Source organism: Amphiprion ocellaris, chromosome 15, assembly GCF_022539595.1.
Source record: "Amphiprion ocellaris isolate individual 3 ecotype Okinawa chromosome 15, ASM2253959v1, whole genome shotgun sequence".
NCBI lineage: Eukaryota > Metazoa > Chordata > Actinopteri > Pomacentridae > Amphiprion > Amphiprion ocellaris.
Window position 1 is genome coordinate 16486891 of NC_072780.1, and position 25689 is coordinate 16512579.

The 25689-nt window shown below is 41.4% G+C and overlaps 2 protein-coding genes across 2 annotated transcripts; one reads left to right on the forward strand and one right to left on the reverse strand.

Annotated features, from left to right (window-relative positions):
* Positions 1-3530: 3530 nt before the first annotated feature.
* ube2ql1 (ubiquitin-conjugating enzyme E2Q family-like 1) lies at positions 3531-19876 on the reverse strand. The gene is made up of 3 exons (XM_023272240.3): positions 19667-19876; positions 18027-18951; positions 3531-7536 (listed from the first exon to the last, which is right to left on the reverse strand). The coding sequence occupies exons 2-3, from the start codon at positions 18729-18731 to the stop codon at positions 7405-7407; spliced, it is 837 nt and encodes a 278-aa protein (XP_023128008.1). The 5' UTR covers positions 18732-18951; positions 19667-19876; the 3' UTR covers positions 3531-7404.
* A 2461-nt stretch (positions 19877-22337) lies between these two features.
* On the forward strand, positions 22338-24576 carry med10 (mediator complex subunit 10). Its single transcript, XM_023272249.3, has 4 exons — positions 22338-22602; positions 22691-22774; positions 23325-23427; positions 23792-24576. Exons 1-4 carry the CDS (start codon positions 22481-22483, stop codon positions 23885-23887), a joined length of 405 nt encoding a protein of 134 aa, XP_023128017.1. The 5' UTR covers positions 22338-22480; the 3' UTR covers positions 23888-24576.
* The last annotated feature ends 1113 nt before the right edge of the window (positions 24577-25689 follow it).

Here is a 25689-nt window from a genome sequence, read left to right on the forward strand (position 1 = left end):
GTAGAAAAAGAAGACAGCTTTAGCAGTGCCTTCTTTTTCCAGCCTGTCTAGCTGCTATATATTTATAGTACAGATATGAAAGCAGTGAATGAATGAATCACAATGGAGCCTATCTCAGTTGACTTAAGGTGAAGGCAGGGTTCACCTTGGACAGGTCACCATCCACTTTTATCCAGTATAACTGTGCACTTTTACCTCACAACAAGGAAGTTCTGAGTTTGAACCTGGTTGGCTGAAGCTGTTCTGTGTGGAGTTTGCATGTTCTCCCTGTGATTGTATGGATTTTTTCATGGTTCCTTGTCTTCCTCAAGCAGTACAAAGACATGCATGGTAGGTTAACTGGTGTATGTGTGAGTCCTCATGGTTGCTCGTCTGTCGTCTTGTGTCAGTCTTATGATGGACCTGTGATCTGCCCAGGGTGTTCCACTATCAGCATGGACAAAAATAAAGCAACCTATAACCTGATGTTCTGTAGGACACCCTTTTGAGGCCAACCCATGCAGTCAAGTACTTTTTACTACTCCATTTTTCATCCGGTACATTGGCCCAGTTTTCATGAGCAAACTGATCTCTCAGGTTTAATTGGGTTCCTTCTCCCAACTGTGAATTTCAGCACTTTCCAGATAATCAGGACTCAAAGATCACCCCGTCAGAATGGTCCAGTGCTTACTGTCTGTTCTCCCTCTTGTTCATGTTCTCCAAACATGGTGCACACAGCAATATCAAGCACCTTTCTTCTTTTAAAGTGGTAAACAGTTTAAGCATTGCTTTGCCTAACAGCCAGGCTGCTATCCAACGCAAGAAACAACCGCAAGAATCCTAATTTGAAATAGAAACTACAATTTCAGCACAAACAGCCACTTGTATTGATAACTGGGCTGGTTTTGTTATTTACTGAAGCCAAGAAATAATGCGTACTGAATATACGCTTGAGTCCTGGTGCACTCTCTATGGACTGAATGCCCATCCGAGGTTGTTTTAGCTCAGTGTCTGTCTTTCTCCCTCTTCCCTTTGTTCGCTTACTCTGACAACAGGCCTGTTTTTCTTTTCCTGGGCAGTTTCCACAGCTGCTCCAGTTGTTCTACCATCTGCCTTTGCAGCTACCTGAGGAAAGCTACTGATAGCTACCGGGGAAAACAAAAGCTCTATGCTCTTCCTGTTGTGGTCGCAAAGTTGCAGGTGGGCTTTGTTTGCACCGTAAATTCTGCTTTGTTTTCCTCTGAGATTTCATAGCCAGTGATGGACACAAGTGTATAGATAAAATAAGTGTCATAGTGTCGGTTGAAACGCAGATGGTGTCATTATTCTATACCCATTACATTGTTCTATCAAGATTCACTGAATAATGAAAAACAAAAGCAAAAAAGTAGTCTAGTGCCACTTTCAACAGACTGAATGACTGTAAGATTAAAGACATCTGTGATAGGAAAGTAAGATAATAGTCTACTTTAAATATTTCTGTCATTTAATGAGTAAAACTTCAGCTGTTTTTCCCGCTTCTTTGTTTTATTCAAAGGCGAATAGAACATTACTTCACTTAAACATGAGCACTTTTGACCATGTCTGTATTCATTTAAAGGATAGGTGGGCATTTTACACAGCAGGCAGCTTGATTTGTGATTGCAGGAAAAGCACATTAACATTAGCAATGGCTCCTTATGCAAGTGCAAAACACAACACCAGAATCCTGAAACTGATGAAACTAACTGGAAGTCAGCCATCATGTCTTTTACATCTGTGCTTTTCCTGCTGTGACTTGTCAGAATAGCTTCATGGAAAAGGCCTGTTCTGGAGTAATCAGTGCAGGTACTTCCATGGAAAATCAACTCAGTTATCATGCTTTATCCGCTGAAAGTGCACCATCAGGTCACCGAACAGTGGTGTTTTCAGTTAAAGACAATAAAGTTGTCTTTTCCTGCCATGATTTTTTCCACTTAATGTAAACGCCCTGCACAACCACACAGTTATGAGGTCAGGTTGATGGTGGGCGGAGTCAGCTGAAATTATGTAACTGGATTTGGATGATGAAGTTTTCATTTGTCTTGTGCAACAAAGCTGGAGTAGAGTGAGGGGGATGTCAATCAAACAGTCAGTACATGCCCACACAGCCCTGAGAAGATGCCTAATCCACTGAAATAAGCAAAATCACCTCTCTCTCTCTGTGTGTGTGTGTGTGTGTGTGTGTGTGTGTGTGTGTGTGTGTGTGTGTATGGATGGGTGGACAATGGACAATGTATACGATGGGTCTTTAAGACAGATAAGATGCTTTCTGCATGGCTTATGTAATACAATATGCATCATGGTGATCCATCCAGTGCTGTTCATACAATTTATATACTGCAGGTCCAGCTCACCCATGATTCTGTTTGAAACTATTCTAGCTTCAGTCATACATGTTCAAATTGGAAATTGATTTTAAAGAACATTATTGATATAAGAAGCCGTAGCCCACAGGCTTGTTTTTTTCGGTTTGTTACTCCGCCAAGGAACACAGCGGAGCTCTGTGACGATCGGCGTACGTTTGTCCTTCTGTGATTGTGTTTGTCTGTGTGTAACATTACTCAAAAACTAACGGATTTGGATGAAATTTTCAGGGAAGGTCAGAAATGACACAAGGAGCACCTCATTGGATTTTGGCAGTGATGCGACTTATAGTCTGAATCCATGGATTTGTTATAGATTTCTGAATCATTGCGAGAAAGCGGCACGGCGTCACTGTAACTATGACAACAAGTGAACACTACGTCAGCTGCCTGCATCAATTCCCACCGCCCGCTACATTTTTCGGTCACGCAATTCGGTATCCATACATAACGCACACATGCATAACACACACCTGTGCTCAGCAAAGTAATTTTTTATTTATTTATTTATTTAGTTTGTGGGTAGATCTATATCAAATTGCCAGATTCTATGTTGCCGTGATTTCTGAATACACAAATTGAGGAATGAACAGCTGAGGCGGAGTACTGCACTCTCTGAATGCTTTGCTTGTTATGTATGAAACCCTCAGAAGTCTGAATCTGTGTTTTTCAGACTCGTTTTGCTCCATTGCAGTTTCAAGGTACAAATGCATTCACTTCATATTTCGCTAATGACATGTTAACAAGGTGAAAAACTAGATTTTTTTTTTTTTCCAACAGGACTCTTTAAATGTTATGTTCAGTTGGAGACCAACCTTAATCTGTCACCATGACCCCAGCACACATGCTCTTCAACACATCACTTAGAGGCAACCACTCTGCCCTCACAGGGAACACTGTGTTTCCATCAAGCTGGAGGAGCTGGCTGATAAAAGCACAGGAGAAAAGTACTGCTGATTACAGTCTGTCCTTACTGAGGATGTCAGAAACGGTGTCTTATCGACTGCAGTAAATGAAAGTAGGACAATGCAGGGGCCAGGCAGAGGACACAGCAGCCGGAAGTGGGTCATTACAATGTATGCAAGTGTAGCTGGAGCTCTCACAAGCTCCCAGATGTGACATTAACTCATGCTGCAGATATGAAACAAAACCACCAAATCAGCAGAGTTTGAATAAGCTGTAACTTTTATTGCACATTCCTGTTTGGTCTTGCATCGACCTTTCACCTTTTGAACTTTAAGACCTCGGTCTCTACCAAACACTTAAGTCAGGAGTGGGACCAAGTTGCCCACAGTGACTGATCACTGGTCAGATTCCCAGGTAGATTTGAAGCATAGGGAGGTCATACTGATCCTAGATCTGTGACTGAGGGGAACTTCAGACCAGATCTTTGTGTTGACTGCATTACCCACAAGCCAAATCACTGTATAGAGCAGGACCAATGGGGAAGGGACAGTAGTGACATCATGGAGGGGACTAGGAAGTATTCAAGGGAGCGAGGGAATTTTCTTGATTCCACTGTGATGTGCTCCCAAAATACTTCCATTATTATCTTGAGGTTTTGCAACCTTCTGTCCTTCTTCGCTCCCTGAAATCCCCCCAAATAAACACACCTTCCCCGATCACACAAATACATAGGCTATCATTCTTAGTATTTTTTTTTCTTCTCGTTTTCTTGTGACAGTACCTGCAACATGCTTCAAATCTTCATTTTGGCAAACCACAAATAAATTAAAACACAAACATTCATATAACACAATGTGACATTTTTAGGACGCTTTGAAAGAAAAGAAAAATACATACAGTACAGAAACCCCCAAAAAGAAAAAAAATACCAAGAAAAGAGAAGCATTTGCATTTTAGTTTTTTACCCATATTTTTTCTTGCTTTTCTTGAAAAAAGATATACAGTAGCTAGCTACCAATCACATATCACATGCAGATATAATACAACATAATCAGTTCACCCAGTTAGTGTCTGCAAACTACCAATCTAAACTATATCACAAAATTATTCTCTTGAAACCAGCAAACACTCAGCGTTTGAGATATTTTGTCTTAATAATAATTCAGTTTACAGTTTTCTCCGCTGACAAGCCAAGAGATCACTATACGATCGACCCTGAAATGACTAGCCAAATTCAAAGAGGACTAACACGCTTTCGTACATGATCACATACCAGATGGTGTTTTGTCTCTTTTTTCATGATGGGAGTGTAGCACACATATTTGCTCACACCTGCACTCAAACACAGACGGGCATTTGTTATCGACCACAAACGCAACACGAGGGGAGCTTTGAGACACGGCGAGACCCGATCCAAACGTGGCATGCTGGCAGCACGGCTCGGATTGGGCTCAAGGCCAAAGAATACTGCTGTGTTGGTGCGACGTTGACATGCGTTTACGTAGTGTTAGGAAAATGTCGAACAACTGGAAACGTAGTCCGCACTTGTTGGTGTTTGTGCTGTTGTTGGTCCTTTTTCTTTTGCGCCTGCCACGAAAATGACAATCCGAGTGGAGTGGAGTGCAGCAAAACCAAAGCCTGTTGCATCGGCACTTGCAAACGCATGCGTCGATCGTCATCCAAGAAGGACCCTTCACCCTTACCGGTTTAAGCCAACCTTTCGACCAATCAGCATTCGACCTACGCATAGTGTTATCGCCAAGCGGTGTTGGCTTGTTGGAGCACCACATGCAAACCGTAGCTACACAAACGGACACCAAAGTGGAACCATTAATCCACCTTTAGTGTTCTGAACATCCCTCTGGTTGCGCCCGCTGACTGGCATCGATCTGCTCCTATACTACAGCCTCCTCTCACCGAACCCCCTTCCTCCAAAAACAGGGTAGGAAAGTGACAAAATGTCATTGCCGAGCGGGAGGTTTGACATCCTCCATCCTTCAGCTCTTGCTGCGCTTCTCTAATGACGCTCCGCTGAAATGTCAGACCAATTAGCAGCTTTCCGTCTGACATTTAACTGGCAGATAGCAAAACAAACACACGAGGAGCCCACTGGACTGGACGGACAGATAGTCTGCGACTACTGGGCTCTTGATTGATTAAGACTGCTGCTGCTACCGCTGCCGTACAGTTAATATTAGATATTTATAAAGTCCTCCTAAAGGTTGGAACTCAGGAACTCTGTGTCTCTCAAGTAATCAAAGCAGGTAGAGCAAATAATATCTGTCTTCGGCCATTTTGCGAGCCACCTGACATTTCCGAGAAGCGGCCGGCAGTGATCAAAGCTCGCACGATTCCCTCCTCTCCCTCTGTTCTTCATCTTCTCCTCCTCTTCTCCCTATTGCCTTCAGTCCCTCTCTTTCAGCAGACATCAATCAGGTGGGCTCTGAAGCGTACACTCATTTAAAGCACCACTCCATCCACGGCGGCGCTTGAGCTCCTGTCTGTCTTCATTTCTAGGTGTTACGGCTGCCGTCAAGACCGCAGGTGTATGAATGAAGGAGTGTGTGTGTGTGTGTGTGTGTGTGTGTGTGTGTGTGTTGTGTGACTGTGTGAGTGAGGCTAAGTGTGTGTGTGTGGCCGTCCCAAGCACAGCTAAAGCATATTTTCTACTGACCTTTAGTTCTTTACGTGGATTGGAGAAGACAGACGAGGCTATGTGCACATAGATATTCGGTCACAACTGCACACGTGTTTACAGTAATAATAATCAGGAGCTGACATAGACAGTGGAACAAGACGGAGGGTAAGATAGCAAAAAAAAAAAAAACTCAAAAAACAGCACTCCCTTTAGGCCTTAGTGTCATTCACAGTAAATCATATTTTTCTCTGTTTAAAGGGTTGTCTCCCTTGCTTACACACACACACACTAACTGAGGCCTGGCCTTCAGCTGTACCATCTGGTATCTAAATCATGTGAATTACAGTCTTCTTCCTCTCCTACACACACACACACGCACACGCACACGCACACGCACACGCACACGCACACGCACACACAGTAACATGAGAGTAGAGAGAGAAAGAAAGAGAGGTGATTGACTGTCATTCTATTTATCATACATAGTCTCTGCATAAAGCAACATGTGACTTTTTTTTCCTCCATTAGAAATCAATATCCATCTACGCAACAGTGAGCTCTAAATTTAGCCACAAGAGACGGAGAGAAAGAAAGAGAATCAAAGTGAACGAGCGAGCTAAAGAAAGAAACAGATAGAGAGAAAAAGAGCACAGCTCCATGTAAATTACAATCTTCATGTTGCATTGAACTGTGAGCAACAGCACAGTCGAAAGAAAGGGGAAATGAAGGAGTGAATGAGTGAGTATAAACGCCAGTGCGCTGCCTGTCTATTAAACATTAACAGCTTCATTTATATGTAAATGACCCGACAGCTACAGAGAGAGATGGTTGGATGTAATGTGAGTTCAGTGCTAAAGAGAGGAAAGGAACGAGGGATGGGGACAGGGGAGGAGGTGATGGGATGGCAAGGACAGGAGAGGGAGACGAGTCTCCTCCATTCAGTAGTCTTTCACATGGGTGGAAAAGTCCACACTGTCCGATTTGTCCGACTGCACGTGCATGGGTGTGCGTTGGGAGGGAAAAAAAGAACAATAAAGAAATCCACCTACAGTAACGGACACTCCGATGCACGTGCACACACTCCCAGCTGATGTCCGATGGAGTGACACACACATACACATACACACACACACACGCACGCACACACGCACACACACACACACACACACACACACACGCACCTCCCTCTCAGGCCTTTCTGAAACGGAGGAATGAATCCCCAGGCCAGAGGGAGGTGAACCAAAAAGTCGCTTCTTGGCGGAGGGGTGATGATGATGACTGCATGTCAGCTCTCCAACAGTTTCAGTGGAGATGATGACGAAAAACTAAATAACAGAGACACACAAAACCAAAAAAAAAAAGAAGAAGAATCTTGAGTGAAACAAGACAAGGTGAAGATGAGAGATTGTTGAGTTTGCGTGGTGTGTCGTTTTGCGTGTCGGGGCTAGCTGGGTTGGTCCGGCTAGCGCGGGGATCGGAGGCTCGGCGGCCGAGCGTTCAGCCGTCGGACACGGGCGGGGACACCCAGCCGTACTTCTCGTGGGTCTTCACAAGGGACTTGAAAGTGGCCTCGGCTTCCTTACGACTGAAAGCTTTCTTGGACTTCCCTGCTTTCCTACATATACGGCCCTGTGGGAGACAGAAACACAGAGGGGAAGGGAGGATGAGAGGGGTGAGAGGGAAATGAGGTTAGGACTGTGTGGACAGATCAAAAATACAGAATCTGTCAAACTGTCCACTAACAGACCCATTCTTTAATTTATTTAGGATTCTCAGTGGAGCCTGCATACATTCATGCTGTCATTTCAGCCACAATGACATCAATATTCTGTCACTGGAGTTGACTGAGGGACAACAAAGGGCCAACATTAGGGACACCATGTCCAACCAAATCCATGTCTTTCACCACATTTCTTAGGATTTAGGGCTTTTTAAAGACCTGAGGATGTGACATTCTATTATTACAAATATACTGCACGATTCCACATTTTGGAAAGTTGAGAGTTAAATACAGATTTATACCACTCTGTGTGTACTTTGTACACCTTAGTTCTTGTATAAGATTACACAAACGAGATATTGCATGTTAATTGTTGACCTATAGAGATGACAGAAGCCAGATTTTGATATCTTTAGAAAGAGCTAGGCTATTTAATTTTAAAATATATTCTTCTATCTATTCATTTAAAGGTCTGATATTATTTAGACTTAGACTCTTCAAACGTGAGTCGTTTTGGATGCAGAGAAGTTTAAAGAAAATAGAGGGATTTTGGCTTTTCACCAAGATAAAAAGAGCAGTAAAGACACGAAATATATCTGACCAGGCATATATCATAAATTTTGGAATTGTGAAACCTTTTTTTCTTACTACTCAAACATTCTGTTAGATAGGAGGGGTGGTGCTGGAGAAAGATGTACCCATGACCTCTGCATTTGCTGGCTACAGCCCTCCATTAAAGTGGTACGTCTGCCAAAGAAGCTATTTTCATGCAATACATTTGTTTGGCTGCCTGTCAACAGGAAACCTTCAAATTATGAATGAATTTTCACCAAACTGAATAGACATACAGACCCTAATCCAAAAAGCTATTGATTAAATCTTGGCGACTACCTAATTCTAGCATTTCTGACATTATGGGACTAATGTATTTTTGTTCAGCCATATAAAACTAATGGCGACAGAGGCATTCTTCCAAGTCCTACTTTTGTTGCAGAGCCACAAAATCAATTTTTCCTAAACTTTAAAGCCACTACATGTGGAATTTAGTGCTGCAACTAACAATTATTGCCATTATTGATTACTGTGCGTCCCATTTTCATGATAGATTGATTAACTGTTTGCCCTGTAACATACTGGAAACTGTGAAAAGTACCCACTACAATTACCTAAAGATCACGGTAGTTCAAAACACAAAGATATTCAACTAATAATAATGTAAAACTGAGAAAAGCAATAATAACGTTATTGGAAAATAATGAATAACTGAAGGAAGCTTCAAATGATAAAGAAATCTTCTAAGTAATCCCGAAAGCACATTTTTTGTTAAAGAGAAAATCAATCAACACCTTTAAATGTTGGTGCATTTCTTGTTCATCTTTCAGTGCATTTCTCTTGATGCCATTTTAGACACTACCACAAGAGGGCGCCAACATACGAAATTTTCTAACCACCACCAATGTGAACTGTTTGCTCGTGCTTATTTGGAATTGGATTAACTGTGAACTTTTTAAGAAACAGTTAGTTAGCTTTTCCAAAGGCTAGAGAGCCACCATAGAGTTATGTCATTATGTCGCTGTATTCGTCTGTTTGGACATCGGTCTCATTATTATAACTTCCTCTAGTTCATTCTGATCTTCTGTTGAGGACCATGGTGCATGGAGACAGTTTCTCTCTCCCATGGAGCACCGCTGGAAAGCTGATAAAATCATTGTTCTTTTCTGTTTCCCTGCTGTGTGATATTTAATATCACCAGTCTGCGTCTTTAAATGCCGTTGGAAACGACAATCAGCATTTGTTAAAAGCTACTTTTTGTGCTGGTGTTGGCATCATCGTTTAGGAAGGCCAGCTGGCATGGAAATGAGATTAATACCTCATCCTGTCTACATACTGCTGGTTTGATTCCATTTTAATACTAAAAGCTCTGTTTTTTCTTGTTTCGATTAGGCAGACTAGGTCTGTGTTTTTAAAAATGGCGGTCACCAAGTATAAGTTGGTCTTGCTGGTCGCCTTGACATGAGCAGTTCTTGGTAGTAGAACAGCAAAATGATTGGCCACTCTGGAACCAATTTTCCTGGCAGAGAGCTGGTTCTTTGGCTGTAGAAGTGTGAGGAACTGGCCAGATTTCAAACACTTTTTCGAACCACCCCTCCAACTGCCTTGGTGCAAAAGGCGTAATAAGTAAGAGGAAAAGCTTTACATAAAAAGTAAGAAAGTCTTGATTTTCATCATTTTTTCCCCTATGTTCACATTGATTTTTACTTTTGCTATCTCTTCAAAAGAATATCATTTTGAGAAACTTCAAAAACCAGCAGGTCACATTATGGATATGCATTGTCAGATCAAAAGAAAGAGACCGTTCTCTTGGTCGGGATTGTCAGCGGTCTTGTCAAGTTCATTTTAGAAATACTCTTTCAAGTCTCTCCAGACCATATGTAGAAAGACAGAAACACCCCCAACACATGCACATGGATGAAACTGATGGTGAATGCACAGCTTTAGGGGAGAAGTTGACAGGACAAGTGTTCTGAACGTAGGTTGACCAACATTAGATCAATGTTTAAAGGCATGGAAAGATGGAAAGAGCTTTTAAGACGTCAGCTTCAATCAGAAGTGAAAATATACCCTCCAGTACACTGGGCAATGGGGAGATAAGTGAAGACCAGACACAGCCACTGCACTAAATGATGAAAGGGTTGTAAATATGACTATATATATATGTGTGTGTGTGTGTGTGTGTGTGTGTGTGTGTGTGTGTGTGTGTGTGTGTGTGTGTGTGTGTGTGTGTGTGTGTGTATGTGCATATAACTCTATTGTTCTCAGTGCAAAAAGCACTGTGGCATCAGACTGAGACGTTTTCACACAGGCATCACCTTGCTAAAGCCCTCCCTTCTTCACGCACTGAGCTAATAATATATATGGGATAACATGAGGGGTAAAAATGGAGAAAAAAGGTGTGGGCGTCGCCTGTGATGATAAGGCTGCTTATTCTGTTACTGGCAGCAGCGCTTCCCTGAAGAAGAGTGTGTGGGAGGATGAATGGAAAAAGAAACAACTGTCTTCATGCAGAAAAAAAGGAAGCTGGGAGACATGCACAGCCATGACAACACAGCCATGACAAAGGTGTGATTCATACCAGTGTCACTAGTTTTTCACATATTAAAATCAACTCAGAAACATCACAAAGGGCAGGTTGTGATAAACACATCTGACTGCTCAGTAAATCCACTGGTCATACTGCAGCTTCACTGAAGTTTTTCTTGCGTTTGACTCACTAGACAGTAGTAGCCTATAATGTCGACTACTTTACTGGATTTGTTTGTACTCACTCTGTAATACTGCACCACTTCCCTCTACCCAGAACATTTTCTTGGCAGGGAGAAAGTAGCACCAAGACTTTCCAGTGAAACCAATACTAATGAAATTCCCTCAGATGGTGTGCTCCTCTGTATGCTGCAGTGCAGTGCAGATAAATACCCTCATATCATTACACATCCATAGCATGCACCCTAATGCTCCAGCTATCTGATGCTATTCTGTCTTTCTAGGCTAAAACAAACCATGAAGCTACTAGCCGACACAAGGCAGCTATCATCTGCTGTTTAATCGTTTTCTGTCTGGTACTTAAAAGATAGTTCTAGCAATGAGGCCTATTAAAGTTGAATGAGAAGATTGACATGACTCAAAGTACTAACGAGTAAGAGCCAGTAGCAAGTTAGGTTAGCTTAGCACAACCACTGAAAACAGGTGCAAACAGCTAGCCTGGCTCTATCTTAAGGTAACAAACTCTAGCTGACAGCACCGAGGAACCTCACTAATGCATATGTTTTATCTTATTGATTTAGTCAGTGCATAAAATGAAATGATAAGAAACAAACAAGAGATTTAAAGCGGCAATGACTGAAAGACGGCTATGGTCTTCCAGTCTGCGTATGTGCAATTCTAGCCCAACAGGTCCTGGTATCATTGGAAAATCTGTAATTTTGATCCAAAAAAAACAAAACATACTTCTGTTTATTGTTTCAAAACCCAAAATAATAAAATGCTACAAGTCTGAGATAGATGTTTTTTTTGTTTATTTGTTAGATTTAAAAGATTAGACAGAAGAAATTTGCAAGTCAAAATTGGATTGTTATGGGGTTTTTTAGTTTAGTTTTTTTGTTTTCCTTACTAAAAACTAAGAACGGATAGACCATGTGATTTCATTTTTTTGCTTTTGAATTGCCAAAACACATTCTTTATTTCAAGACTCCAAAGAAAATGTACAAAGAAAATGTACACAGTCAGTAAATTAGACTATTGTGCTATGACCCAATGCTGTTATTTAAAAAAAACCCTTTGGTTACAAATTCAAAAACTTACTTCACTTTCATTTAATTCACCTTCATGTACTGTTTTTTTGGGGGAGAAATCATAAAGATAGATACCCTAAACCCTGACCAACTACTGCCAAACTTATCAAATCAAAACAAATCAAGAAAAATTATTTTTGCGTGAAAAAGAAAATGGCTGCCCCTGATGAGTCATCAAGTTGCTCAATGCTAATTAAGTTTTGTTAGCTTAACTATCTTTAGCTTTTTACTTGACCCTTTACTGCCTTATTTAAAATATTGCCAATTAATTTTAGCAACAAAAAAAAAACATCTGAATACACTGATTGTTATGTTGAAACAAGTATAAACTTGTCTCTACTGAAATATTACGTTTTTTTTTTAACCCAAACAACTACCCTGTTAGCTTGTTACTAAAAGAAACTATTGAGTTTTGGCTATTTTTTCAACGTTTTTACTAGTTTTTCTTACCTTCTTTTTATTTTTGTTTCTCTCTGACCAACAGCAGTTATTGTATCACTTGTAACAGTGTACGTTACAGGATAATTATTTATTTAAATGCCTGCTAGCGAATATGTATGTGTGTTTGTGTATGTTGCTTTATCCTGCTAGTAGCATCTACAACAAATAATTATTTTCACCATAAAGGTATTAAAGTTTGGCTTATAACATGTCATTAAATTAACAAATATCTAAATCTGAGAAGCAGAAACAGCACAGTTTTGATACTTTGCCTAGTTTATAAAGTGTTCAGAAGCTGCTTCAGGATGTGAATTGTATGACTAGAGCTTGTGGCCATCGTCTGAGTTGTGTGTCAGGAAAAAAAGAAGCTGTATTTTTGTCAGCGTGCGTTGGACACTGTGTCCCCAGATAACACTGGCTTTCTAATGTGTCCAAAAGATATCAGCTCAAATTATTTTTTTAAAAACTATTTTTGTCTCAACACCAGGATGTAAGAGTCTAAATATGAGATTTAGGTAAACACTCCAGAGATTAAACCAGATAAAATGCGCCACATTTCTTAGATGGTATCCAACCCACCAGTGTAAATCAGTGAACTGCACAAGAGCTTCACACCCTTTACCAAAAAGTTGATTTTATGACTGCATTTGTGCCCCGCAGTGAGATACATCACACATTGTTAATTCTCCCTGCTCCCATGACATCTGATGGATGATCATCATGTCCTATTACGTACTTGCTCAGCTATTTTGGGTCAAAACTGATGCAGGGGATAAAGGAGGATGAGGTGATAACATTGAATGATCTGGAGATTAGGGTTACAGTTTCCATTCCTGTAGCAACAGTGGCCTCATTTCACTGTGAGGCTTAGAGACACTCACACTCTGTTTCTGTGTGCCTCTCAGATAGACACATTTTAAAGAGCTCACCTTATTATTTCCCCTTGTACTTTCATCAGTTGTGAAATCAGTCCTAGTTACAGGTGTCCATCATGGAAAGCTATTTAACCTCATATCGAGTTTGACAAACAAACCACTAGACACAAGTCAGCTGATTGAACCAAGACAAATATGGCTGATCTAATTGCCAGTACAAAGACAATGGCATGATTTTTGAAGCTGATTAGCACGGGAAAAAAATCTTCACTGTAGATTGCTGTACTTGGTATAAAAACTAAATGCATGACTCAAAGAGTGACTCATTCAGACGTTATATGCAGTGTTACATCGGGGCTTGCTTTCTGTTCCTCTCTTTTGCAAAGCCACAATAGATTACACCCTCTTGTCTCAAACAACGGATCAACACATCCCTTAAAATGTAAAACAAACCGACAGGCTGTCACCTAAGCAGCGCTCCCTGAAACCTGCTCGGACTCTCTGCAGCCAGAGGCCTGAATACAGATTACCCAGGCTGACAAACACAGATAATGCACCGGTTGGCTACTGTCAGAGAGCTAGCTGGAGAAAAAGCTGGAATATGCTGTTCTCTTTTTAAATCACATGCAGCTTCATTATCCACGCATATCTCCACATCCAGCCATATGGTTGCTGTCACCACCTCAAAATGGCGGGCAGCTGCCTTGGATGGATATCTTTATGGCAATTGGCCATCGTTAAAGAGGTGTGATTACCGTGGTGATCGATGGCTGGGAGGATCGGTTCCTCAGCTGAACCTCAGCTGAACATTGTGTTGTCATTAAACCAATCTCACTGGGCATCATGTGGTTGTTTTTACGCACAATGGAAAGCAATTTCTCACCGGTTTGGTCCTAATGCAGACGACATTGTGTGCAAATTAGATGGACTCTGTTTGCCTTCACTGACAACAGTTGTTGTGTGCCAGAGATGGAGGGAGAAAGGCAGAGATTGCCAACCTGTAATAAGAGATTGTGTGAATGGGACACCGGCACTTGAGTAATTGTGTATTGGTGCAAAAGCCTGCACAAAAGTTTTTGACGCCAGCATGAAACAGGGAAATTGAGCATTAATTAGCACCATTGTGCTTGCAGTCATCTACAAGAATGCCATCGCATCTGATGGATGGAAAGAGAAAGTAAAAATATCTGCTTGTGAGAGAAAGAATGGGCAAACAAATGTGTGTGTGTGTTCCTTTGCGAATATGTGTTGCCGTTCAGCCGGGCGAGCGCCCCGGGCCTATGCAGTGCCATGTCAGTGTTTATCTATCTCAGCTAAGCGCTCGCTCATTGAGAGGGACACACTCCTGTAGAGTGGCTGCTGGGTAATCGTGTGAATGGATATCAGTCAATGGGCAGAGCAGGGAAGGCCCCAGTGCATGTTGGGAGGCAGCTCAGGGTGCCGAGGGGGGGAGGATTGCATAACCCAGACATGTGTTTAAAAGGGTCGGGATAAACAAACAGAGATCGATGTCATCACCATCCACATCAGATCAGCAAGGAGAGCCCCGTGGGAGCGATGGCGGGGTCATTAAAGGGTAATACCAATGTTTGGTTTTGCTAAGTTAATTTCATTGGCCAAGGTTCCCATCTGCACACTGTCAGACTATATGTATCGCACTGCTGGCAGAATGAAAAAGCAACAAAATCCACCTCAGAAAACGGGATATTTTAAAGGAAAATTTCAGAGATTTTGCACATAAAGTTCAGTCTCCTCATGACAGTTGGTATGACTCAGCCTTTAGCGGCGCTGCATCTGATTTCCAAAGCTTAAAAAATAACCACTGGTGATGGCAACAGGGTTATCTTAACTTGCAGGGTTGAGGCTAACAGGTTTTAACTGTGAGTTTTTTTTTGTTGTTTTTTTTTAGTTTTTGAAACACACTGGCATTGAGGAGCTATTGGAGGCAGCGTGAAATCTGCCTGCATTATGTGGAATTTAGGATCTGGTATCTCCGAGACATCACCCATGCCACGGACTAAAGTCAGGATGTCTCTGGCTCAGTTGTTCGAACTTAAAACAGTATTTAAAATCCTGTTTAGTCTGTCTCTCGTGATTCCCCCAGCTGTACTGAAGAGACACTGACAGTAAAAATTGATGGAAAACACCTTTAATTTAGCCTGGTCAGGTTTGATCCTCATTGACTGCAAATTATGATTATGATCCATTAATCTGCTAATTAAATTTTCTTCTAAGTGTTGTGTTAATCAGTCTGTAGAATGTCAGAACATACTAAAAACCAGAATATTCCCTGAATTTTCTGTTGTAGAAATATTAATCTGAGCAAATAATCATTCTAAACTAAGTCACCCTGAAAGTTGCACCACTTGTTTATATAATATTTAGCACCTAATAGCAGTTAAAGCTAAATTCAGCAATGAATTGGCAATTTGTGATAGAAATTTAAATATGTACTTTTTTGTTCTATTTACTCAAATGATAATAAGGATATGTTGGAAAAGAAATCTATTTACACTTCTGCAATGTGACAAGAGCAGAGCAGGTTACAGCCTGTATTAAACAGAGTATAATTTTAACTGTCACTGGTGTGTTGTATAAATAACACTACATCAGTACAGATCAAGTACCAAAATGGATCTCATTACCAAGATACCTACAATATAAAGAAACTGATGCTGAGATTTACCACATTAGACAACTGTTTTCCGCCACCTGCTCAAGGCTTCATTTCCTGCCGCACTAAACAGATTACACTTTGACAGAGTTTGTCTTAAAACTGGAAGTTAAAGAAAACAGAGGAACAGACAGATGGTTGCCTTTTAGATCTGTCAGATCTCTTCAAATCTCATTGCATCTCAACTTGTGGGATTGTGTGCATGTCTGTGCTTCCTCACATCTGCAGGTGAAGACACGTGTAGCTCTGTTGACTTTCAGCTCAGCACTGTGTCACTGCATGTATCCTCTCACACTAAAAATAGAGAGGGAGCTTCTAAACAAGCTACATCACTTCTGTCACAGGGAACCGGTGGCCAAGGACGAATAAATATACTCTGTGTATTTAGTTATATATAAAGGTCTGCGCGCTCAGTCTGTCATGATGCACGAGAGACAAATACATCTCCCTGAAAATTAGGACACATGCGAGCGCTGGTGTAGACACATATTCACGAAGGAGGCAAACAAAGAGATAAAGAGATGCACACACACACACACGCACTCACACGCACTCACACAGGAATAATTAATCAATAATGTTTCCATTAGCAAACCGGAGAAGGAAGACACTGCACCATAATTAGGGAACACTGCAGAGCTGCTAGCTCATCTCTTCAAGCAGCAAATCAAGATGAACACAGGCACATTTTCCCCTCTTTCACACTCTGATGTGGGTACAGTTTTTGCATGACCTCTCTTGGTGACAGATGCTTAATGACTACAGATGACTCGGGAATAATGTTCAGTTATATCATCAAAGACAAAAAAATAAAAAAATAAAAGCACTGGGATCGGGGGTAGGGAGGAGAATCCAGTGACAGTTTACGTAAGGTCTCATGCCACTGTGTCGTCATACTGCTGATGTCAAAAGGCAGAGAGTCAGCGAGGGGGAAAGAGCAGAGTCTACGGGTGAAATGACTGAAGGATGCACAAGTGAGCATTTGAAAACCGATTACAAACAGTGATTCTTATCTGATGGAGAACAGAAAATCTACTCAGAGTTTAAACGATTATAGTCTAAAGTGCATTTAGAAATGCAGCCATTTTCGTTGGAATTGCAGAGCTGCTGCTCCTGCTGCTGCTGCAGTGCACTGAGGATGTGAAAAACAGATTTGACAGGATTACATAATCCAGACAGTCTAAGTCACTGAGGACTACTAGGTAGGCTACCTGCTGTCTCTATTTATCCATCTTTCTTTATACCTATCTTCATGTGCTGAATAATTGCTTTATTCCTCCTGTAGAATAATCTGATGGCGCTACATACATCGTGAGGCTGCATTACAGCATGCAAAGGGACGTTTCCATAGCATGGCAGCAGGTCTTTGTTGTCAAAGGATGCTGATTTATGGAGGTGATAAAAGGAGAGCAAGCCGAGACTGCAGAGAAGAGCTGGCATGACAAAGATACGGAGGGTTGCACTGCATGAAATGGCCGCCGTAAAGTCAAATAAAGATTAATAATATTCACAATCATGGGTTTGCTCTTAGCAGAGAGGAGGGGGAGTGAGGAGTCTAGCAATCTCTGATATTACAGTGTTACACATACAGCACACTGGGTGACACAAAATGCTATAAATAGCCTACATGTATGGAATTAGCATCAATTTTCTGGAATAATTATGTAGCGTGATGACATTTTTCTTCTAAATGTAAAAGTAAAACAGTATTCATATTCTAAAAAGTGTCCAAAGTGACACTTGGTTTGACAAATTATACAAAAAATAGAGAAGTTACCCAAAGGACATTTTCATATTTTATCAACTGCACTATAAGAAACACTGGTTTAAAATCTTCAGGGGAAAAAAAATGACTAAAATAGAGTGCCATGGCGGACACGAGCGCGTAAAAGTGGTTTTACGCATTAATTACGCATGACGCATGAATGTCTAATGGAATTGCTGATATCCAGTGCGTGTCATGACAGGAAATAAATGTGCTTAGGGGTGATTAACATGCCGGATGGTTTATGATATATCCAAACAAAGACCTTCACCCACCATCCCATTCCTCCCCTCACCTGTCCTTTTACGAGGCTGGCAGCGAACTGCCTCATGACCGCCTCCACCGTGTAGGCGCTGGACCATCCGCGCGGGGTCAACAGCTCCATGCATATGGCCCCGCCGTCCAGCACGTAGCCGTTCTCCAACCGGGGCGTCAGGACCCGCATGAACGGCGGCGAGAAGGGGAAATTGTCGGGAAAGGTGACGTTGAGCAGTATGAACTCGGTGCTGGTCTCCTTCATGTCCTGCCACAGCGCCGAGTCCTTGTCTACCTGGTGCAGCTTGACGTTCCAGTCATACAGGTTGTCCTCCACCAGCTCCACCGTGATGAAGTTGTCCCCTAACCTCCTGATCTCCTGTAGCTCCTTCATCAACCTTCGCGTCCGGACCTGGGTGCAGTGTTGCCGGTGAGGCGCCAGCGGTGGTATTGAGGAGGCACTGGTCGCTTTACTCCCGCCTCCTCCCGTCTGCTGCTTCTCCTTTGCATCCTTTGCCTGCTTATCCTTGCCGGACGGCTTGTCCTTGCCGTGCTGGTCCAGCTTCCTCGCCTTAATCTCCGGGGTGCTCAGGATGTTGGTTTCGTTGGCGGTCTGACAGTGTTTGTTGGCGTTGTTCTTCTGGTTCCCTTTGCTCCCCTTTAACGAGCCTTGGTGGTGCTTTGGGTCCTCAGTGTCTCGGTCGTGCAGACGGATCAGACCGATCTTCCGCAGTAGGGTGGCCATAATTTTGTATAGTATTATATTTCTCCGCCGATCCCCCCGCACAGGGGCGAGATTCACCCTTTTCAAGTCGGTTCCCGCTCACACAGACGACCTTTATTGATGCTGATTATTAACCTTGTTATACCGCAATCCCCCCTCCGTTCACTGCAGCCTCAGGATGAACACAACCGGGGGAGCCTGAGCTGTTCGCTCCTCAGTGCATCATGTCGACACGGCTCGACTAAAAGCAGGAAAACAGGGAAACAACAAATAAATGCCAGTTTAGATCAACAATCGATTATAGCCAACGTGGAAATAAAACAGATCAATGTAATCCAGTCGGGGTTTTTTTTCCCTACAAGTGGACGGACATGATGACTGGGACTGCAGTTGTTCAATGATAGGACGATGCGTTACGCAGAAGCACTGAGGTGATCTTACACTCGCCTACATTTTAAGACAAGGCTGAATAGTATATGATCATAGCGTAAAATACACGATGCAGGAATGTAGTTCATAGAGGAAAATCAAAGAAGCAAATAAAGGATACAGGACGGGCAATTACGGGAGGAAAATAATGCATTCCAATGTTGCTGTAGTCTAATGTAATGAACACTTTAGACTCCTATAGGAATTGCATATGAATAACACAAAAACACAACCTATAGGAGATAAAATGCCAAACATAGGCTACAAAACCTATTTCTACAGCCATATATATTAGCTATAAAGACATACCACACAAGCTAGTGTAAAATACTATAGCATATATAGTCAGTGAGGAACAATACAAAATAGCCCGGTGAGGCCGCTATAAGATCCATATATGTTTAGAAAAACACTTAAAATTCTGTTTTTTTTAATGAGAACATAATATATTTTCCTATATATGAGCTCTCCTGCCCACACACAGACCCAACGCTACACCAGCAATCCGACAGCAGCCTGTTCCTTACCGTGGACTGGTGAAATTCAGAGTATGTCCCGTTTAGTGTCCAGCACCGAACACCGATCCCGCTGTGCGTAAAACCAAAAATAAAAAGAAGAAAAAGCTCCACCATCCAGCAGACCTGTCGTCCGTGAGAGCTGCAGTGACGAAGAGGAGGAGAAGAGCCTCTGATGTGTGTGCAGCTGCGGCAGCTCCAGCTTTAATGCGGCCGAGGACGAACCAGCCCCCGGTAATCCTGCTCAGCCAGTCGCCGCTCACCGGAGAGGCGCTGCGAACCCCCGCGTTTCAAAATAAAAGCACCGAGGTAAGAAAACGTTTAAGGCAAATCGTCGTGTCTATGACTCATTCCAGTGGGCGATCACAACACGAACCATAACGTGGCAGTTAAACTACCCCAACTCGGTGCCTTCATTAATAAAATTATTAAGCATGCCACTATTTTAACGCTGCATCAATAGGCGTATAACCTAAAGGGCAATAAAACATGGCAACACAAACAGCAAAAGGTTAGCCAGACATTGCAGTTAACCTCTACTCGACGCTGAAACGGTGTTGCAGTTGCTAAATAATTACATTTACAGACATCATCCCACGTTACCAAAACATTACCTTTATTTTGAAGGAAATGGTTTATTACATGGTTTATTCTGGCTAACTATCTGCAACTTGATGTGTTTACCTGAAACAGTAGAGGCTGGCCAGAATTAAGATGCTGGAGGAATGTAATGTCAGCGGCACTGACATTCACTTTCACTTTCAGTGAAGTCAGAACCTGTGTGTTTTTACACAGAATGAAACTGCCATTTAGTGGAAGCAGAGCTCAGCATTATTTCAGAGGTTAACGGGAATCAACAGGCATTTTGCAACACTTACGGGAATATCTAAACAGCAGTGTAAACTCCAGTCCCTTGTCCTGTAGGCCAGATTAACTGCAATCTACAGCTATAAAGACTGACATGGTTCATGTACAGAAAATGAACCTTACTCTCAGTAAATTAATGGCTCTTAAATGGTTGTTTAAAGCGCCATCATCCACTAAAAAAAAAGCTTTATTTAAGTAATTGTTCCTCATGCACACTATGTGGCTCTTGAAGTACTAAAGGTTCTTCACCATTATTGGAATTATTTGGTTTAGTGTCTAGTAGCAACATGAAATTACAGCTGCAACTAAGAATTGTTTAAATAACTGATTAATCATTTGTTCTATGAAACATTAGAGAGAAATACCCATCATAGTTGCCCTGATCTCAAGTAGTCATTTTGTTATATGTTCTACTGTCAAACTAACATCCAAAAAACCCCAAAATAATGACAGTGTTATAACGGAAATCTGGAAATACTACAAAGTTGACTTTTTTGCTTAAAACGTACCTGAACAATTATCAAGTTTTGTTGTCAGAATAGAATCAAATGGGTCCACAAATAACTACCTTGAAAATGGCTCCTTAAAGACGGTGTCTTTGCAGTGCTAAAAGGTTCTTTGTGGAACTAAGAATGGTTCTTTTATAGCAACGCTTGGAAGAACTGGTTCCCGTTAGGGCCTTTATTTTTCTGAGTGACAGTTTATGTGAAAACAAGCTCTCTAAATTGATGCCTTTTCACAGATTTCTTTAACGTCACTGTTTGATCACTGATCAAAGATATAAAAACTAATCTCTGTGTATCAAAGTTGCATATTTCATTTTTTTTAAAAAGAAAATAATCTCTTCCTGCCTTGAAATGTCTTAGATATAACTCTACAGAATTGCTTCCTTTAAAACTGCACCTGCCTCTGTTCACACACACCCTTCCCCACTTGCTGCATTTCAAGCTCACCTACGGTTCTGCTGAAACACTATAAAACTACTCTACTCTGTACAATGGCAAGTTGTATTATTGGAATAATTCAGCCATGTCTGTTTTGTCTGCCTGCTGATTCAAAGAAAGAGTAATTATACAGACAGTCCCACCTTGTAAGTTCACAGGATTGGTTCCTTGGGTTGGTCAACTGTGCACTGCAGTTACAAGGTGAAATAGTTTTATTAATAGTTTAATTTCACTCATACTGTCTCTTCCACATCATAGAAAACATGATAAGACATGTTTACAAGGTGAAAACTTTATTTTCACCTTTTTAGCAGCAGAATGAGCAACTACAGCAATTTCAGCCACATCTGACTAACACTGTCCTTATAACCTGTCAGTAAAAAAATGTCTTATATTCTCAGTCAGGCTTCACTTTTCTTTCAAGAGGTGTGCGCGCTTTTGAATGTATGTGTTAACTTTATTATTACAATTATTATTTTATTTGTCATGTTCGTGAACTATATTTGGAATTATACCAAACATTTGCGCATCTGCAATAAAAAATAAACAAAAAAAACACTATGCTATGTGTGCATGTTTTATCAACACAGTCATAGCCTACATTGTAGCCCAATGCTATAATATAGCTGGATGCTGGCTTTCAAACACATTTTTGACGCAGCATATATTTTCAAATTAAATATATTTCAATAAAGAAACTGCTTAACGTTTGCACTACACTCTCATATTCCGAGGTATATTCATTTTGTTGTCCTGACAAAGCGGAATCCTTCCAACCGGCAGCACGACACTTTGATACTTTACATGTCAACATACGACTGTCTGTCATTGACGGTTACCCAGGCAGCAGAACAGTCTCCACAGCGATTGGCTGTCGTATCGCCGTAAAGTGCTTCGACGCTGTAGCTGGCGTAGCGTCGGTGGCTAACAGTAAACAGCGATAAATTGACAAAAGGATTCTTCTAAACGGAGTCATATTTGTTTCTTTTTCGTGGTTTGATAACAGTTCATTGCAATGGCTGAAAAATTTGATAACCTCGAAGAGCATTTGGAGAAATTTATCGAGAATATTCGACAGATGGGAATCATCGTCAGCGACTTCCAGCCCAGCAGCCAGGCAGGACTCAACCAGAAGCTGTGAGCCGTGTTTTACTTAGCTCATGATTACAGCATCGTTCAGCAAATAAGCAATATGCTAACCCGCTTTGTTGGTTTTTCTCTTCAGAAATTTCATGATATCCGGTCTACAAGACATCGAGAAGTGTCGTCAGCAGCTTCACGAGATCAACGTACCTCTGGAGGTGTTTGAGTGAGTCCAGTTATCAGGTTATAGTGTTGTGCGTGTCTGGCTCTGTAACATTTCTAATCATATTTGCTTCACATCTCTGTTAGCTGCCATTGCAATGTAGCTCCGAATAGTGTAGTCTTGAGAGCATACATGTCATTCGGCGCTGAAGCCGCACCAAACCCCATTTAAAAATCTTTGGATTTAAGATTTTCATTCCTTGTTGGTTTATTTGTCAATATTACATGCTTTATATTACCGTTTTCCTGGACTGTTAAGAGCCACTTTAACATTCGGCGTGCACACACTCTGGAAAAAAAAAATAGTATTTTCAATTTAAAATTCTTCATAAAATAGTGTTTTTAGGAGGATTGCTGAAATAATAGAAACTTTGCAAAAGGAATAAGTAGATCATGCAGCAAATCAACAAGTGGCTCCAATGATTCAGGAACTCTCTGGTGTCTTGTATGTTATTGAATGCCAAAAAGAAGTAGAGACTGGCTGATGGAGTTTAGGTTTTATTTGTGTTTCATAGCTTAATTTTGTAATCATGTGATATTTATTGTGTTTGTAGATACATTGACCAAGGTCGAAACCCTCAGTTGTACACCAAGGAATGTCTGGAGAGAGCCTTGGCAAGGAACGAGCAGGTCAAAGGGAAGATAGACACAATGACGGTAAGAGATAATGCCAGGAACACTACGATCTTCCCCACCAAGGACCTGACAAGAATAAACAGACATTAAAACGCTTCACTGATCCAATACTCATACGCATATTTAGAGTATCTGAGAAGATAAAAGAGTCATTTTCAGTATACAAACAACCATGTAATTGCCATAGTCCTTGCTGTTTAAATGGCCTTGTTGTGTCTAACCCTTGCCTATTATTTGGTAATAGAAATAGATACAAGACAGATTTATTTTGGGCAGCACTTATCAGGTTATAAGTTGTCCTTGGCCTAAACACACATAGTTATGTTCTGCATAAAATGAATCAGCATTAAAGCAACCTGTACTGCGTCCTCTTCTTTTATTACAGAAATTCAAGAGCCTTTTAATTTCTGAGCTCAGCAAAGTGTTTCCAGAGGAGATGTCCAAGTATAAGGCTATACACGGAGAAGATGCCCCCTCCTAGTGACTGCTGCACCAAGACCCCTGACCATCAACCTGTGACCCTCCAGATGGAAGCATGAATGAAGTCTGACCGAGCAGGATCCTCTGTGCTTGAGAACAGAATATGATGATAACCGATTATTATTTGTCATAAACGTTGCGATGCTGTCTGTGATCTAGTATCCTGAGGGAGGAGGTTTCATTTCTGGTCAGCACCCTGGCTCAGCCAATCCAGTCCTGTTGCTACATTTAAACTTCATGTAAAGAATTACAAATCAGTGGCAAGTTGAGAGAGGAAACAGATGATCTTATGCACTGGTTTGTTAACTCGCACGGGTACACATTCATTTTTTAAGGCCCCTGTTGATGCACGGATACGGAATTAGCAGGAGAATTTTTTTTTTAAGCTGCAAGGCTCTTGTCTGGTCCTGCGTTAAATAATTGACTCCATCAGATGTACATATAATCTATTTATACTCTCTAGTTTTTGTAAAGCTTCCTAATTGTCGTGCAGCATACATTTGTAAAAGCCACACTTCATAACATTTTGTATCAAGCTCAGGTTTTTAATGACCATGATCACTGAATGCAAATGTTGTTTGAAGGTAATTCTGTGCCTGATCACTTGACATGGTCAGAAATGAGTCCACCCTTTATTTGTAACTTGTTTGTATAATAATGTTTGTTAATAAATAATCATTTTTGGATTGATTTTGTGTTTTGTTTGCTGTGTTACTTTGAATACTTGTGGGTAGGATTATTGCGGAGTGAAGTGTTCTTTAAAATAATTGCATTTATTTGTTATAAAAGATGCAAATGAATAAAATACAGCAAATATTACTGTATTTGTTGATCTACAATGATACAAAATCTAATATAGAAATAATATAAGACATATATCAGTGGTTCAATCCCTGTCCCTTTATGTCCAGGGGTGTCCTCGTGCAAAACACTGAACTCCAAGAGTGTGTGATTGGGTGAATGAGAGACATGTAAAGCATTTAGTAGAACCTTGCTAAGGGTAGAAAGCGCTCTAAGTGTGGACCAATTACTGTAAAGAGGTCAGCTATTGTTACTGTCACATGTGTGTTCTGGTACATGCAGGCATGTTCCCCTTCCAATGCCATTTTCAGTGATGAAAGGTCTAAAATACCTTAGAAGAACACCATAATATGCAAATATAAATATCACCACTGTGTTTTTATTGTTATTATCCTTGCGACAAATTTTAATAAACAGTATTTCCTGTGTGGAATTTGTAAATAAAATCCCAGGAGCACTATAAATGATGTAAATGTGTCAGTGGAACACCTGCAGACATGTCCTGCATGCACTTGATGACATATCGGTGACGTCTTTGGGGTCATTGCTGCCTCTAGAGCGTCCCGTATTGAAACTATACCCCTCCCACATAAGTGTGTGTGTGTGTCTGCCATACTTTAACACAGACACAGATGCTCTGTCTCTGCTCACACAGGGCTGCGTCATCCAGCAGGTCACAGCCCAACACGCCTCCTCCTGCTGGGGCTTAACTACAGCGTCACGCCCCTCTGACCCTGGAGGCCGATCCTTTGAGACAGAAGGAAGGAAATGAGCCCTGTTATTGGTTCGTGATCTGCTGTGGGGTAATACAGACAGCCCTGCTCCCTCGCTGTCAGGCCTCCCTAAGGATTTCCGAACACGCATCTCATTTAGTCAGCTGTGTTTTAGTGAGGACTCAACCTCCACCCTTGCTTGAGGAAAGAAGAGAGTCATAGAGTCCGTATTGTTTTGGTTCGGTTTTGGTTTCTCAGCCTAAGCTTTAGGTTTTGTGTGTACTGTAAG

Excerpts from the sequence above, each read along its gene's own strand:
- ube2ql1 (XM_023272240.3), bottom strand. The coding sequence starts at position 18,731 with ATGGCCACCCTACTGCGGAAGATCGGTCTGATCCGTCTGCACGACCGA. Across the intron at positions 7,537-18,026 it reads CCAGCCTCGTAAAAGGACAG|GGCCGTATATGTAGGAAAGC; the intron begins GTGAGGGGAGGA and ends TGTCTCCCACAG.
- med10 (XM_023272249.3), top strand. The coding sequence starts at position 22,481 with ATGGCTGAAAAATTTGATAACCTCGAAGAGCATTTGGAGAAATTTATC. Across the intron at positions 22,603-22,690 it reads GCAGGACTCAACCAGAAGCT|AAATTTCATGATATCCGGTC; the intron begins GTGAGCCGTGTT and ends TTTTCTCTTCAG. Across the intron at positions 22,775-23,324 it reads GTACCTCTGGAGGTGTTTGA|ATACATTGACCAAGGTCGAA; the intron begins GTGAGTCCAGTT and ends TTGTGTTTGTAG.